The following is a 14935-nucleotide window of genomic DNA, read 5'->3' on the forward strand; positions in this document are numbered from 1 at the left end:
CTCCCAGCATGCCGAGACAGCCTTTTGTTTTTCTGGCATGCTGGGAGTTGTAGTTTAGCAACAGCTGGAGGCACCACTTCAACTCCCAGCATGCAAGAACAGCAAAAAGCTGTCAGGGCATGCTGGAAATAGTAGTCTTGGAACAGCTGGAGTCACCACTGCAACTCCCAGCATGCTAGGACAGCATACGGCTGTCGGCATGCTGGGAGTTGTAGTGTTGCAACAGCTGGAGGCACCCCTGTTGGACAACATTGATATATGGGCAGTTTTGTCTTTTTACCATTGTGAGCTGCTGTTACTATTTTTCCACGCTCCGACATTGACACTGCAGATTCTAGCTATGTAAGCAGTGAAGGGACATTTCCATGGGCGGCACTTTATTATAATTTCCTGGGGGGAGTGTAGCAGGGAACAGGAACTAAGCGAGGGGAATCATGGGAAATGTAGTCTGGATGGCATAGCTGCTCACTCCTTCGTGAGGCAATAACAGGAGAACGACTGGACAGGTTGGACTAAAGACATATTGTTGGAAAGGTCTTTTACACTGCAGTGCGATGAGGTAAACTTTTTTTAGGCACCAGCGCTGCAGATCTTCTTTAAAAACAGATCATATGAAGGGTTCCAGTGAAAATTAGAATATTATACCATGTGCACATGGTGTGACACATGACCCTGGGACACAGGAATACAGGCAGGTAATGGCACATGGCTGCTGCTGGGGACATGCGCACTGCTGTGACAGAGACTGTTCTATACATGTTACAGGGCTCTGCACCTGCATCTTATACAGGGAGAGAGAGTTGTGTTGTGGCTCATAGGGTCAACCTATGCCTCATATTATTGTGCCCCTCATGGACAGACAGTGGTGCTGTTGCCAATAGCAACTGCACAGCTTACAGCTTTTATCCACACTATAAACACCAGAATTGATGAGTATCCTCTTTTCTGAATAGATTCCTGTATATTGTCAGGATAAGGACCTCACAGCCAGGACTTTGAGGGGTTGCGCCAGTAGATATGAAGGTATCGCCTACCCTCTCTCCACAGCTTCCAGTGAGTGTCATATACAGTACTTTCCTCCTGGTGTGGCAAGGGCTGAGACTACATTATATGCAGGCGAAATTACGCCCCTACATGGTGGCCAAAGGTGATATGACAACACGTAGTGTATACGCTGCATATTTCACTTGGGCAGTGGGAAATATGCAGCCTATTTTGCTAAAGGTAGACACACTGGGCTTCTACACCGCAGCCATGTGTGTGCAGTGAGGTTTTGAGCATACCCATGTGATGTGCAGCCCGCCTCCACACCTCACTGCACACACATGGCTGTAGTCATGAAGCCGTGTGTGTTTGCGGATAGCAAAATACTCTGCATATTTCCCGCTGCTAGGCAGTTTTCCTGCTGCGTCAAATACATATTGTACACTCTACGCATGATCCTACCCTAAAGGGAATCTGTCATCGGATAGACGGGCAGCATTTAACAGTGATAGGATTGCTTATTACAATGGTGTATGATTAATTGGGAAATTACTCCTAGTTCTAACACTGGCCAGAAGTCCTCTGGGGGGCGGTCTATAGAGGCCTTGAGTGGTAGATCTACCCCTATAGCCAGCTGCCAGGGACCGTCCGGAAGACTCAAGGGGAGATTTGTCAAAACTTGTCCAGAGGAAAAGTTGCCCATAGCAACCAATCTGTTTGGTTGCTATGGGCAACTTTTCCTTTAGGGTGCATTCACACCACGTTTTTGCAATACAGTTCCCGTATCAGGTTTTTGATGAAAAACTTATTCCTCAAAACCGGACTATACTGTATCAAAACGGGTGTACAAATTTTAACCCGTATACAGTTAAAAAACATATACGGTTTATAAAATGATGTCCGGTTGCATCCGTTTTTTAAGAAAAAAAGTATACGTTTTTAACTTTTCACTCCATTATGAATAAAGTTTCACTTGTTTGATTGAAATTCCAAGAAAAAAAACTGTGCAAAGTGAAAAACCGTATGGTGAGAACTAGGGATGTCCCGATACCGATGCTAGTATCGGTATCGGGGCCGATACTAGCCATTTACATGGTATCGGGGGCCCTGCTGCTGCCGTCTAAAGGGGGCGCCCTGCTGCTGCCGTCTAAAGGGGGCGCCCTGCTGCTGCCGTCTAAAGGGGGCGCCCTGCTGCTGCCGTCTAAAGGGGGCGCCCTGCTGCTGCCGTCTAAAGGGGGCGCCCTGCTGCTGCCGTCTAAAGGGGGCGCCCTGCTGCTAATGTCTGCAAGGGGATACTACCTACTATTAAAGGCAATCTTACAGAAGTCACCTGCACTAACTTGAATCTATATGTAGATAGGTCAGGTGACCCGGTTTCTGCCGCTGCTCACCATGTGGTCATCGGTCTAGAATTAAAGTATCGGTACTCGTACTCGGTCTTAAAAAAATGGTATCGGGACATCGCTTATGGTTCTGTACGGTTCCCATAAAAAAAAAAAAAAAAAAAAAAAATATACGGTTAAATACAGTTTTTCACCCGGACCGAAAACCGTGGTAGGCTACAAAAAAACTGACAAAACCGTACAAGATGTAAAAGCGCATACGGCGCAAAAATGAGCCGACCGAACGTTTCACTCCGGCCGGCTCATTGAAATGAATTACATACGGGAGCGCATACGGGAGCGCGAGGTTTTAGCTCCCCCCTGCCGTATGTGCTCCCGTATGGGAGAAAACGTGGTGTGAACCCAGCCTTACACAGGTTTTGATAAATCTTCCCCTCAGAGTCCTGCTTCCCGCTACTTTTATAACCTTGATTCTTCTGAAATGATGCTTCATTTGAGCGTGAATAATAGACGGCTGAAAGAAGGGCCCATGCAAGCTAAGTACATTTTGTTTCAAAGAATTTGTTGCATTGAATTTCTACAACATTAGCAACATTTCTAGCTGGGTTCTGAAATTCCTTTTGAAAGAAATATGTTCATTCTTAGCAGAATTTGCCCAGAAAAGCTCTTTAGTCATCAGACTTTAAATTGCAAGGATTAAGTATATATGTACTGACAACATTTTTACAAAGAAAAAACAAAACGCTTAAAGGGGTTATCCAGGAATAGAAAAACAGAGCTAATTTCTTTCAAAAACAGCTCCCTATCTGTCTCCAGGTTGGGTGTGGTATTACAACTTGGCTCCATTCGCTTCAATGGAACTGAGTTGTAGAACCACACCTAACCTGGAGACAGACGGTGAGTGGTTTTTGAAAAAAATTAGCTCTGTTTTTATATTCTTGGATAACCCCTTTAATATAATTGTGGTCCATAATTGAAATGTGTTATTAAGCTTTTAAAGTATTAATCCAGGATTATTATTATTTTTTCAGAGTCTAAGAATCCTTCACCTTTCTAGTCATTTACCTGGTTTAATAATAGAGATACAAGACATCATGTGACTAACGACAGAGATCCTAAGGCTATGTTCACACAAGGGAATTTCTGTGCAGAATTCTGCATGGTGACTCCACAGCTGCAATGTCCCATCGATTTCAATGGGATTCTGCTGCGCTGTTTACATAACAGAATTTCCGCGCCGGAAACATCTGGCGTGGAAATTTAAATTCCTGTGTCCACATGTCTATTGTTTCTGCAGAGAATGCATGGAAATGCATTGCCGTCTATGAGACAGAGCATTTCCGAGCAGTCCTAGCACTAGCATGTTCTGCCGCCACACCTCTGTTGGGACTCTCCTGTGGACATTTCCCAATGTGAACATGATCTTGGAATCCTTCACCATAGCATTGTACAGAAGCTATAAGAAGCCGCCACTAACAGTGAACGACCAACATCACTGATTATGGTGATGTCCATCATTAACCTCCTAAATGTGGAAATTGCAGCATTAAAGAGGTTTCTGACAGGAGCTGCGTGTCTTAGGGTGCATTCACACCACATTTTTGCAGTACAGTTCCCGTATCGGGTTTTTGATGAAAAACTGATTCCTCAAAACCTGACTAAGGCTTGGTTCACACTACGGTTTATAATTACGGTTCCCGTATATGGCTGGGAGGAGGGGTGGGCGGGGCTTAATCGCAGCGCCCGCACTCAGCCGTATTCGGGAACCGTAGTTAAAGTATGTCTATGAGCCGACCGGAGTGAACCGCAGCCTCCGGTCGGCTGCTTTTTCGGCCGTATGCGGTTTCCCGACCGCAAGCAAAAACAAGGTCGACCACGTTTTTGCTTGCGGTCGGGAAACCGCATACGGCCGAAAAAGCAGCCGACCGGAGGCTGCGGTTTACTCCGGTCGGCTCATAGACATACTTTAACTACGGTTCCCGAATACGGCTGAGTGCGGGCGCCGCGATTAAGCCCCGCCCACCCCTCCTCCCAGCCGTATACGGGAACTGTAATTACAAACCGTAGTGTGAACCCAGCCTAAACTGTATCAAAACGTGTGTATAAAGTTAAAAACCGTATACGGTTTTAAAAAATGATGTCCAGTTGCATCCGTTTTTAAGAAAAAAACGTATACGTTTTTAACTTTTCACTCCATTATGAATTTCACTTGTTTGATTGAAATTCCAAGAAAAAAAACCTGTGTAAAGTCAAAAACCGTATGGTGAAAACCGGATGGAACGGTAAGCACATCCAGTTCTGTACGGTTCCCATTGACTCCCATGTTAAAAAAAAAAAAGTATATGGTTTAATACCGTTTTTCACCCGGACCAAAAACCATGGTAGACTATGGCTTTGGGTACGGGAAAAAACTGACAAAACCGTACAGGATGCAAAACGGACAAAACCTGATGCATCTTTTGGCATACGGTTTTCAATGGAGAGTCAATGCATACGGTTTTCAATATGGTTCCATACGGTTTTCACATAGAAAACGTATACGGGAACTGTATTGCACAAACGTGGTGTGAATGCAGCCTTGTGACAGCAAAGGGGTGATCATTTGTCCTGGCAGCTGAAGTCCTCCTCGTGTTGCCTGTGCAGTCTTGCAACAGACTCAACTAGCAGATAACTGATTAAAGGGGTACTCCGCTGGATTATTATTATTATTTTTTTAATCACCTGGTGCCAGAAAGTTAAACAGAATATGTATATTCCTTTTATTTAAAAATCTTAATCCTTCCCGTACTTATCAGCTGCTGTATGCTCCATAGGAAGCTCTTTTCTTTTTGAATTTATTTTCTGTCTGACCACAGTGCTCTCTGCTGACACCTCTGTCCATGTCAGGAACTGTCCAGAGTAGGAGCAAATCCCCATAGCTGCTCTGGACAGTTCCTGATATAGACAGAGGTGTCAGCAGAGAGCTTTGTGGTCAGACAGAAAATAACTTAAAAAAGAAAAGACCTTCCTGTGGAGCATACAGCAGCTGATAAGTACTGGAAGGATTAAGATTTTTTTTAATTGAAGTAATTTACAAATCTGTTTAACTTTCTGGTACTAGTTGATTTAAAAAATAAAAAGGTTTTCCACCGGAGTACCCCTTTAAACTGAACAATGCTATGTTATCGCATAACAAGCAATTTTATTTTATTTATGTATTTATTTTGCGTTCTCGTTCCTTCCTCCTCCAGCCTCCAATGTGACTCATTGGCATTACATCAGATGCAAGGGTTAATGGCAGGTTTCAGCATGATCCGAAATGTTCGCCATTAGTGGTGTTCCCACTTTGGATACCAGCCGGGACCCACGGTCTGTGAAGCGAGTGCAGCTCCTGCTCTTCATAGTCCGGTAGAGATTCAAAACATACATGTACATCCTGGTGCGCCAAGTACCAGGCAGCCAGGGCATATAGATATGTCCTGTGTCCTCTACGGGTTAAAGTAGTACAATAGGAAAACGTATGCAACGTATGTTTTAAAAGGGTACTCTGCCCGTACGTAGACATGTTATCCCCCTATGCAAAGAATATGGGATAACAAGTCTGATCGTGGGGGTCCGGCCGCTTGGGACCCCCCGAGATCTCTGGACCGGTGCTGCGGTGTTCATAAACATGGAAGCCTGGGCATCCTGATGTCACACCACGCCCCCTCCATTCATGTCTATGGGAGGAAGCGTGATGTCTGTGTACTAGCTGTCATGCCCCCTACCACAGACATGAGTGGAGGGGTAGCGGTGTGACATCACAAACACGGAAGTCCCAGGCTTCTGTGTTAATGAACGCAGCAGCGCCGGCCCAGAGATCGTGGGGGGTTACCAGCAGCCAGACCCCCCGTAATTAGACATATTTTTTGGATAGGGGATCAAATGTCTAGAGGCAGATTACTCCTTTAATCGTGTTGACCCACAGAATGAAAATACTGTGTCAGTTTTATCATAAAGTGCACCACACAAACAATTTTTGGGTTTTGTCAAACATTTTACGGTAAAATGTCATTACAAAGTTCAATGGGTCGCCCAAAAGAAAAAAGCCTTCACTTGGCTATGTGAAAAAATGTGCAGACTGTCGGCCCAGAAAACATGGATGGACAATGCAGCAGAATCTGATTTTGTTGCAGTAGAGTCCCATTGAGTTAAAGGGGTATTCCAGGCAAAAACTTTTTTTTATATATCAACTGGCTCCGGAAAGTTAAACAGATTTGTAAATTACTTCTATTAAAAAATCTTAATCCTTCCAATAGTTATTAGCTTCTGAAGTTTTCTGTCTAACTGCTCAATGATGATGTCACGTCCCAGGAGCTGTGCATGATGGGAGAATATCCCCATAGGAACTGCACAGCTCCCGGGACGTGAGTCATCAGAAAGCAGTTAGACAGAAAACAGCAACTTAACTTCAGAAGCTAATCACTATTGGAAGGATTAAGATTTTTTAATAGAAGTAATTTACAAATCTGTTTAACATTCCGGAGCCAGTTGATATATAAAAAAAAAAGTTTTTGCCTGGAATACCCCTTTAACTCAATGGGACTCTACTGCAACAAAATGTGTAAGCTAAATATTTCAGTGGAATTCCTTAAAAGGTGAAGAAGAGAAAACTGAAAAGCAAAATTGAAAATTGGCTGTGTCCTCAAGGCCAAAATGGCCTGTGCCCTTAAATGGTTATAGATGTATTTTTTTCTTATGCATATATGAAGAGTACAGCATAGCTCAACTGTTCTTCTTTTTGTGTAGATGATGGCACAGTTCTTTGGAAGAAAATATATTCGCGCATTTGTCAGTGGGTTTTTTGTGGCAATGCCAGTGACTGTGACTTTCCTTGATCGTGTTGCTTACATAGCAAGGGTGGAAGGCGTTTCAATGCAGGTAAATTTCTTCTCATGTGTTTACTTTTTCTGTGATTGTATTGCATTTTGCATTTCGACCTGAATTTAGCACAATGTGGCAAAACAGTATTAGTTGAAATTGATATTCATATTCATATATATTGATATTTGTAATGGTTATTCAACTATGCAGTGTCTTGCTACCTAGAGCCCAGTATAAAGGGTACTCCGATACTTAAAGGGGTACTCCGGTGAAAACCTTTTTTCTTTTAAATCAACTGGTGCCAGAAAGTTAAACATATTTGTAAATTACTTCTATTAAAAAATCTTAATCCTTCCAGTACTTATTAGCTGCTGAATGCTACAGAGGAAATTCCTTTCTTTTTGGAACACTGATGACATCACGAGCACAGTGCTCTCTGCTGACATCTCTGTCCATTTTAGCAACCGTGCATAGCAGATGTATGCTAAGGGCAGCATGGTGGCTCAGTGGTTAGCACTGCTGCCTTGCAGTGCTGGGGCCTTGGGTTCAAATCCCACTAAGGACAACAATAAATAAAGTGTTATTAATATAATAACGTCAGCAGAGAGAACTGTGCTCGTGATGTCATCAGAGAGCATTCCAAAAAGAAAAGAATTTCCTCTGTAGTATTCAGCAGCTAATAAGTACAGGAAGGATTAAGATTTTTTAATAGAAGTAATTTACAAATATGTTTAACTTTCCAGAGCCAGTTGATTTAAAAGAAAAAAGGTTTTCACCGGAGTACCCCTTTAAAAACATATCCCCCGCTATCTCCTGCCCAGCTCTTCCCATGCACTGAGCAGGCACTGCTCCGTGCACAGAGCTGTGTTTACTATTGGAGAGCCGGAGATACAGCGCTAGTGTATCTCCAACTCTCCTGTAGAGATGCAAGGAGGGGACGTGTTGGCCACCACTTCATTTGGTGGTCAACACAGCTCCGTGCATGGAGTAGTGCCCGCTCAGTGTATGGGGAGAACAAGGGTGCCGGACAGGAGATTGCAGGGTGTTCCAGTGGTTGGACTCCCTTAGATCAGACACTTATCCCCTATCCTGTGAATAGAGGATAAGGGATGCTATAGTGCAGTGGTCTTCAACCTGCGGACCTCCAAATGTTGCAAAACTACAACTTCCAGCATGCCGTTGGCTGTCCGGGCATGCTGGGAGTTGTAGTTTTGCAACATCTGGAGGTTCGCAGGTTGGAGACCACTACTATAGTGAAAAACACATATATATTTTTTTAAATTAACTGGCGCCAGAAAGTTAAACAGATTTGTAAATTACATCTAGTTAAAAATCCTAAGCCTTCTAATACTTATCAGCTGCTATATACAACAGAGAAAGTTGTGTAGTTCTTTCCCATCTGAGCACAGTGCTCTCTGCTACCACCTCTGACCGTGACAGGAACAGTCTAGAGTATGAGAGGTTTGCTCTGAGGTTTTGGTCCTGTTCTGGTCAGTTCCAGACATAGGCAGAGGTGTCAGCAGAGAGCACTGTGGTCAGACTGGAAAGAACTTCACAACGTTCTCTGTAGTATACAGCAGCTGATAAGTACTGGAAGGATTCATATTTTTAAAGAGAAGTCATTTACAAACTTCAAAAAGGCAAAAGAAAAAAAGCTGCATTTTTTACTTTTGCCGTCACGCCCCCTGCTGTCACGATACTCCGGCCCCGTGGTCGTCACACGGCAAATTCTGAGCTGGCAGCGCGACGTGAGGTGGGTGCTGAATGCAAGATTGCGGGGGTCCCCAGTGGCGGGACCCCCTCGGTCAAACATCTTATCCCCTATCCCTTGGATAGGGGATAAGATGTCTTAGGGCCGGAGTACCCCTTTAAGACGTTCTATACCGCTGTGTCACACGAGATTGCACCTGTGTCATTATGTTTATTATGTCATTATGTGTCATTATGGGTCAGTATGTTTCTCTCTTTCTGCTATTTATTAGCAATGATCTAATTATACATATGTAAAGTGCTATTGCTAAGCCAGCTAGAGCTATACTACAAGCATATTTATAGCGACCATTTGACCATCATATGAACCATACATCTGCTGGTCACCCCCATGGTGATTTCTGCATCTCATTAACTGATCTCCTTATGGTGGGTATACATCTGTGCCACTCTATCTAGCATAATCTACGAGAAGACAGTTAGAGGGTTGGTAACACGTACTGTGGCAATAGGCCTCAGGGACATGATCCTTCCCTGTCCCCTGGAGATAGATAGCCACCTTCTAGTGAGACCGAGAGGCCCATTTCCAACGTTTCTATCAGGGTGTTGTCAGGACTGTGTTAGAGGTAGGTTCCAGAGAGGGGCTCTGCACCACGGCATTCTCTCCGCCTAGGCTTAGGGGTAGAGTTCAGGGCATATATACTATAGCTATATAGGTAGGGGCCACGTATCCATTAGGTCCTCTTCCTCCTCCACCACCTCCCTCCTCTCCTCTCCCCCCTCCCTCCCCTTCTTGTAATTGCTTCTCACACCCTCTGCCTTACCCTTTGTTACCTTATTTTATTTTCTTTACCATATGGTGGTTTATTATTTTTTGAATATGTAATGAACTCACCCTGATTGTGTATCTGATTGATTTATTGTTATATTGTGCTGGTTGTGATTCCATTGAAGACACCAGTTTTTGACCTATATTTTTTTCTTGATGGTAATTCATATCTTAGCAATATGGAAAATGAAAGGTTATATTTTTAGTGTTCCTGTGACGCCCTTGTTGTTAGGACATAAGTGGAACGTAATTATTTTTTTCTGTGATTGGCACATTCAACCCAAGCCGTGTCAACTTTCTGGGACAGAGAGAGCATATGCTTCTGTCGAACAAAACTAACAGTAAGATTGATCCTTCTTTTTGTGAATGAGAACAGATCCTCTTCAAAGAGGGTACTTGGTGGAGAAGGTGATTGGCTTGAAACTTGAGTATGCACAGAGCATCGATGTCTGCATTTTTTTTTTTTAATTCTACATCTCTCCCTTTGGACTGGACCCTATCCAGTCTTCTGCAGCTGCTAGGATCAATTTGACCTTTGTTTGTTGTTTCAGCCTCCTAGAGGCTAATAGCAACTGCAACATCTTGGCAATTATTTAATCAATGACTCCATCACAATCGCAAGGTGCCAATTGTCACGGTAGCCACTGGCATTATTCTGAAGGCCCTTGTGCCATGATAGTTCTCCTGTTAGCTCCTCCCATAGTGTCATTGAAGACAATCAGTTTATAATGCAAGTATTGCAGTGTACTGGTCATGTGATTGCATGTTTAGGTCTCCTAGGGATACTGAAAATGTAAGAAAACATGCTTTTAAAAAGGAGACTAATAAATCCCCCAAATTAAAAATTAAGATCTCCCTGTTTTCCAAACAGTAAAACCTTTTTGAGAAGACCACCTAAAATTGCTTTGAAGAGTGGTTTTCTGTGAGGCTGATCTTCTCAAAAGAAAAAAGTCACTCTCTAATCATGTATCAAATATACAGAGCAATCTGGCACCGCTCCACACCAGGTAACTGCCTCCAGCAGTTCCTCTATCACTCTGAACCCTTAGTCTGAACACAGTCTGTAGTGCAGACAATAAATGTAGAGCGAATCAGACTATACAGACTTGAGAAGTAGGAACTGTCGCACTCACCATTGCTGAGGAACTTTTTCTTTAAATATACTTGCACAAAATCGTGATCGTCAGTCGTGATCGCCGTATGTCTATGTCCTGCACCGTTGTGTAAGTATATTTAAACAAAGAAGAAGTTTCTCAACAATGGTGAGTGCGACAGTTTCTATCTCTCAAGAATCTATAATGTATGGTGACCTTAAAAACTGTCATAAAAAATGTGGTCTGAATAAGGGGGTGGTCTTTTGGAGAGGTTTCACTGTATTTCAAAAGAGAAAATCTAACCTTTAAAGAACATTAACCTAATTGGTATTGTTAAGTGCAAAAACTTCAATCGTCATATGTTTCTCTTCTTTGCAGATATGGGTCACTGGCAGTAGGATGATTTTGGGAGGCTGAAGAGATGCTGTGACCTTCTGCACTGGCTCTGAAGATCTAAGCGATGTTGGAGCAGTGACTGCATCACCTTTTGTCAGTTTCTCTTATTTCTTGAGGGCTGTGAAGGGCAATTATTTTGCAACCTGTGGTCATCCTGTATGATGGGTGTGGGGTATGATGCCCTAGATGTATTAATGTAGGTTGTGGAATGGGGTATATTCCTGTTGACCCTGGGCCCTGGTTTCTGGGGCTTGAATCAAGTGCTCCTCTCTCCAGTTTCTTAGTTACATATATGTAAACAACTATGGGCTCTTGTTCCTCAGCCTAGAATATGTAGATAACTATATCGCTAATGTCCAGCACTAATTTGCTGACTATGGGTATTCACTGCTCCAGCACGTGTGTTCATCAGCCTGAAGCGCCGTGGTCTCTCTGGCAGCGGTCATGTGACCGCTGGGGGGGTAGCCCATGTGACGCGGTGTGCACACTCAGTGAGCACCACTGAATGCTGGCGCATGTGCAGTGTGCTCCGCATCTCATTCTGTAAGTGTTGTATTTTCTGCACATATGTCTTTAGTATGGGTTACATGAGGATTGATAGTACACTTGATGCACTAAAAAAAAAGGATAAATGTTTACTGTGTACTTTTATTCAAAAGAAGATAGGGGAGATTCATCAAAACCTGTGCAGAAGAAAAGTTGCCCGTAGCAACCAGTCAGATCGCTTCTTTCATTTTGCAGAGGTATTTTTAAAAATGAAAGAAGCAATCTGATTGGTTACTATGGGCAACTGGTCAATTTTTCCTCTGGACAGGTTTTGATCTCCCCAATATGAGTATTTAACCCCTTAACGACTAGCGCCGTAAATGTACGTCCTGGTGAGGTGGTACTTAATGCACCAGGACGTACACGTCCTAAGCATAACCGCGAGCATCGGAGCGATGCTCGGATCGTGCATGGCAGGTCCCGGCTGCTGATCGCAGCCAGGGACCCGCCCATAATGGCGGACACCCGCGATCCCGTGGATGTCCGCCATTAACCCCCCAGATGCCGTGATCAATACAGATCACAGCATCTGCAGTGCTTCTGCGGCGATCCGATCATCCAGCACTGCAGATGGAGGTCCCCTCACCTGGCTCCGCTGCCTTCCCGGCATCTTCTGCTCTGACCTGCCTTCCCGCAGACCAGAGCAGAAAATGACCGATAACCCTGATCAGTGCTATGTCCTATACATAGGACTGAACAGGATTAGCAATCGAGTGATTGCTATAAATAGTCCCCTATGGGGACTATTAAAGTGTAAAAATAAAAGTAAAAAAAGTTAAAAAAAAATGTGAAAATCCCCCTCCCCCCAATAAAAACGTAAATTGTCCCATTTTCCCTATTTCACCCCCAAAAAGTGTTAAAAAAATATTTTATATACATATTTGGTACCACCGCGTGCGTAAATATCTGAACTATTAAAATAAAATGTTAATAATACCGTACTGTGAACCGTGTGCACGTAAAAATAAAAAAAAGTCCAAAATAGATGCTTTTTTATAACATTTTATTCCCCCAAAAAATTATAAAAAATGGATTAAAAGTTTTATATAAGCAAATATGGTATCAATAAAAAGTACAGATCACGGCGCAAAAAATGAGCCCTCATACCACCGCTTATACGGAAAAATTTAAAAGTTATGGGTCTTCAAAATAGGGGGATTTTAAACGTACTACGTACTAATTTGGTTAAAAAGTTTGCAATTTTTATTTTTACATTTTTTTATTTTTATTTTTTTTAAGCGCAACAGTAATAGAAAAGTATGTTATCATGGGTATCATTTTAATCGTATTGACCCAAAGATTGAGAAACACATGTCATTTTTACCGTAAATTGTATTGCGTGAAAACGAAACCTTCCAAAACTAGCAAAATTGCGGTTTTCTTTTTAATTTCACCACACAAATAGTATTTTTTTTGTTGTGCCATACATTTTATGGTAAAGTGAGTGATGGCATTACAACGGACAACTGGTCACGCAAAAAACAAACCCTCATACTAGTCTGTGGATGAAAATATAATAGAGTTATGATTTTTTGAAGGGGAGGAGGAAAAAACTAAAATTTTAAAATTAAATTGTCTGCGTCCTTAAGGCCAAAATGGGCTGCGTCCTTAAGGGGTTAAAGGGGTATTCCAGGGAAAAACTTTTTTTATATATATATCAACTGGCTCCAGAAAGTTAAACAGATTTGTAAATTACTTCTATTAAAAAATCTTAATCCTTTCAGTACTTATGAGCTTCTGAAGTTAAGGTTGTTCTTTTCTGTCTAAATCCTCTCTGATTACACCTGTCTCGGGAAACGCCCATTTTAGAAGAGGTTTGCTATGGGGATTTGCTTCTAAACTGGGCGTTTCCCGAGACAGGTGTCATCAGAGAGGATTTAGACAGAAAAGAAAAACCTTAACTTCAGAAGCTCATAAGTACTTAAAGGATTAAGATTTTTTAATAGAAGTAATTTACAAATCTGTTTAACTTTCTGGAGCCAGTTGATGTATATAAAAAAGTTTTTTTCCTGGAATACCCCTTTAAATGGGCACTGTCACCAACTTTATTTTTTGATATGTTGTAGTACTTATGTACTACAACATATCTCTAATATACTTTTATTTTATTTTTTCCCATTAAAAAGGTTTAATTTACATTTAAAAACCGGCTACTGAAAAAGGACTGATTTTGGAGTGGCAATCAGTCCTTTTTCAGTTAGGCTGCACTCGCTCCCTGCCTGTCAATCAGACAGGCGGGAGCGAGCGCATTGGCTCCCCGGCCACTGGCTGGGAGGCCACTCCTCCCGCACATCACCGCCGCCTCGTTGCCGCCGCTGTCCCTGCACGCCCGCTGCCAGACTCTGCAGTAACTGCAAGTGTAATGAGGGAGCGGGGTATGCGTAGCGGGGGGGGGGGGGTTAACGGGCTAGCAAAAAAATAAAAAATTTGGATGGTGGGAGCTACCCTTTAAGGTGTTGTATTATTTGTGATATCACTAATCATGTATTTTATAGGATTGGTGTTTCTTTATTATGTCACTTAATTGGTCAGTGTGGATTCCTTCATTTGTATATAAATGTGCTTGATAAACATCCATACCTGTGTTGAAATGTTGTATAGTGTGCCATCATGGAATAAAGGATTTCAAATTTGCATTATCCCGCCTGCTGAATGGTTTTAAAACTTTTATGTGCATAAATGTCTGAACTATTATTATAAATATAATATTATTGTTATAAATGTGAAAACTAAATGTCAAAATTGAAATTTTTTTGTCACCTTGCATCCCAAAAAATATGGAATCAAAAAGCAATCAAAAAGTCATTCTATCTCAAAACTGTACCTATAAATGCCACAGGTCACTAAATGACAAAAACAAAACCTCAAATATAAAAGAAAAATTATGGAGGAATAAAAGAATTACAGTGGTCACAATATGGTCAAGGTCAATTTATTTTACTTTTTGTGAACATAATAAAACATAAAGATAAAAATAATTTACATGTCAGTATTACCGCAGCGAATGGTGTTAAAAGAAACCCCCGAAAAGTTGCAAAACTGTTTTATTTTATTTTATCACACAAATTGTTTTGGGTTCACATTACATTAAAAAAAATTAAAGGGGTACTCCACTGGAAAACATTGGTTTAAAAAAAATATATATACATTTAAATCAACTGGTACCAGAAAGTTAAACAGATTTGTAAATT

At 42.1% G+C, this 14935-nt stretch overlaps 1 protein-coding gene across 2 annotated transcripts in view; it reads left to right on the top strand.

Annotated features, from left to right (window-relative positions):
* Window positions 1–708: 708 nt before the first annotated feature.
* LOC130369124 (mitochondrial inner membrane protease subunit 2-like) overlaps window positions 709–14935 on the top strand; it is a 33314-nt gene continuing 19087 nt past the window's right edge. The window contains exons 1-2 of one of the 2 annotated variants that reach the window (XM_056573914.1): window positions 709–1053; window positions 7095–7226. In XM_056573914.1, coding sequence (XP_056429889.1) covers window positions 1018–1053; window positions 7095–7226 — 168 coding nt within the window. In that variant the 5' untranslated portion in view covers window positions 709–1017. Of the gene's footprint in view, window positions 1054–7092; window positions 7227–11180; window positions 13436–14935 lie in introns of those variants that run through there. The other variant, XR_008892670.1, reaches the window with a different exon arrangement.

The sequence above is a fragment of the Hyla sarda genome, chromosome 4, assembly GCF_029499605.1.
Source record: "Hyla sarda isolate aHylSar1 chromosome 4, aHylSar1.hap1, whole genome shotgun sequence".
Classification (NCBI taxonomy): Eukaryota; Metazoa; Chordata; class Amphibia; order Anura; family Hylidae; genus Hyla; species Hyla sarda.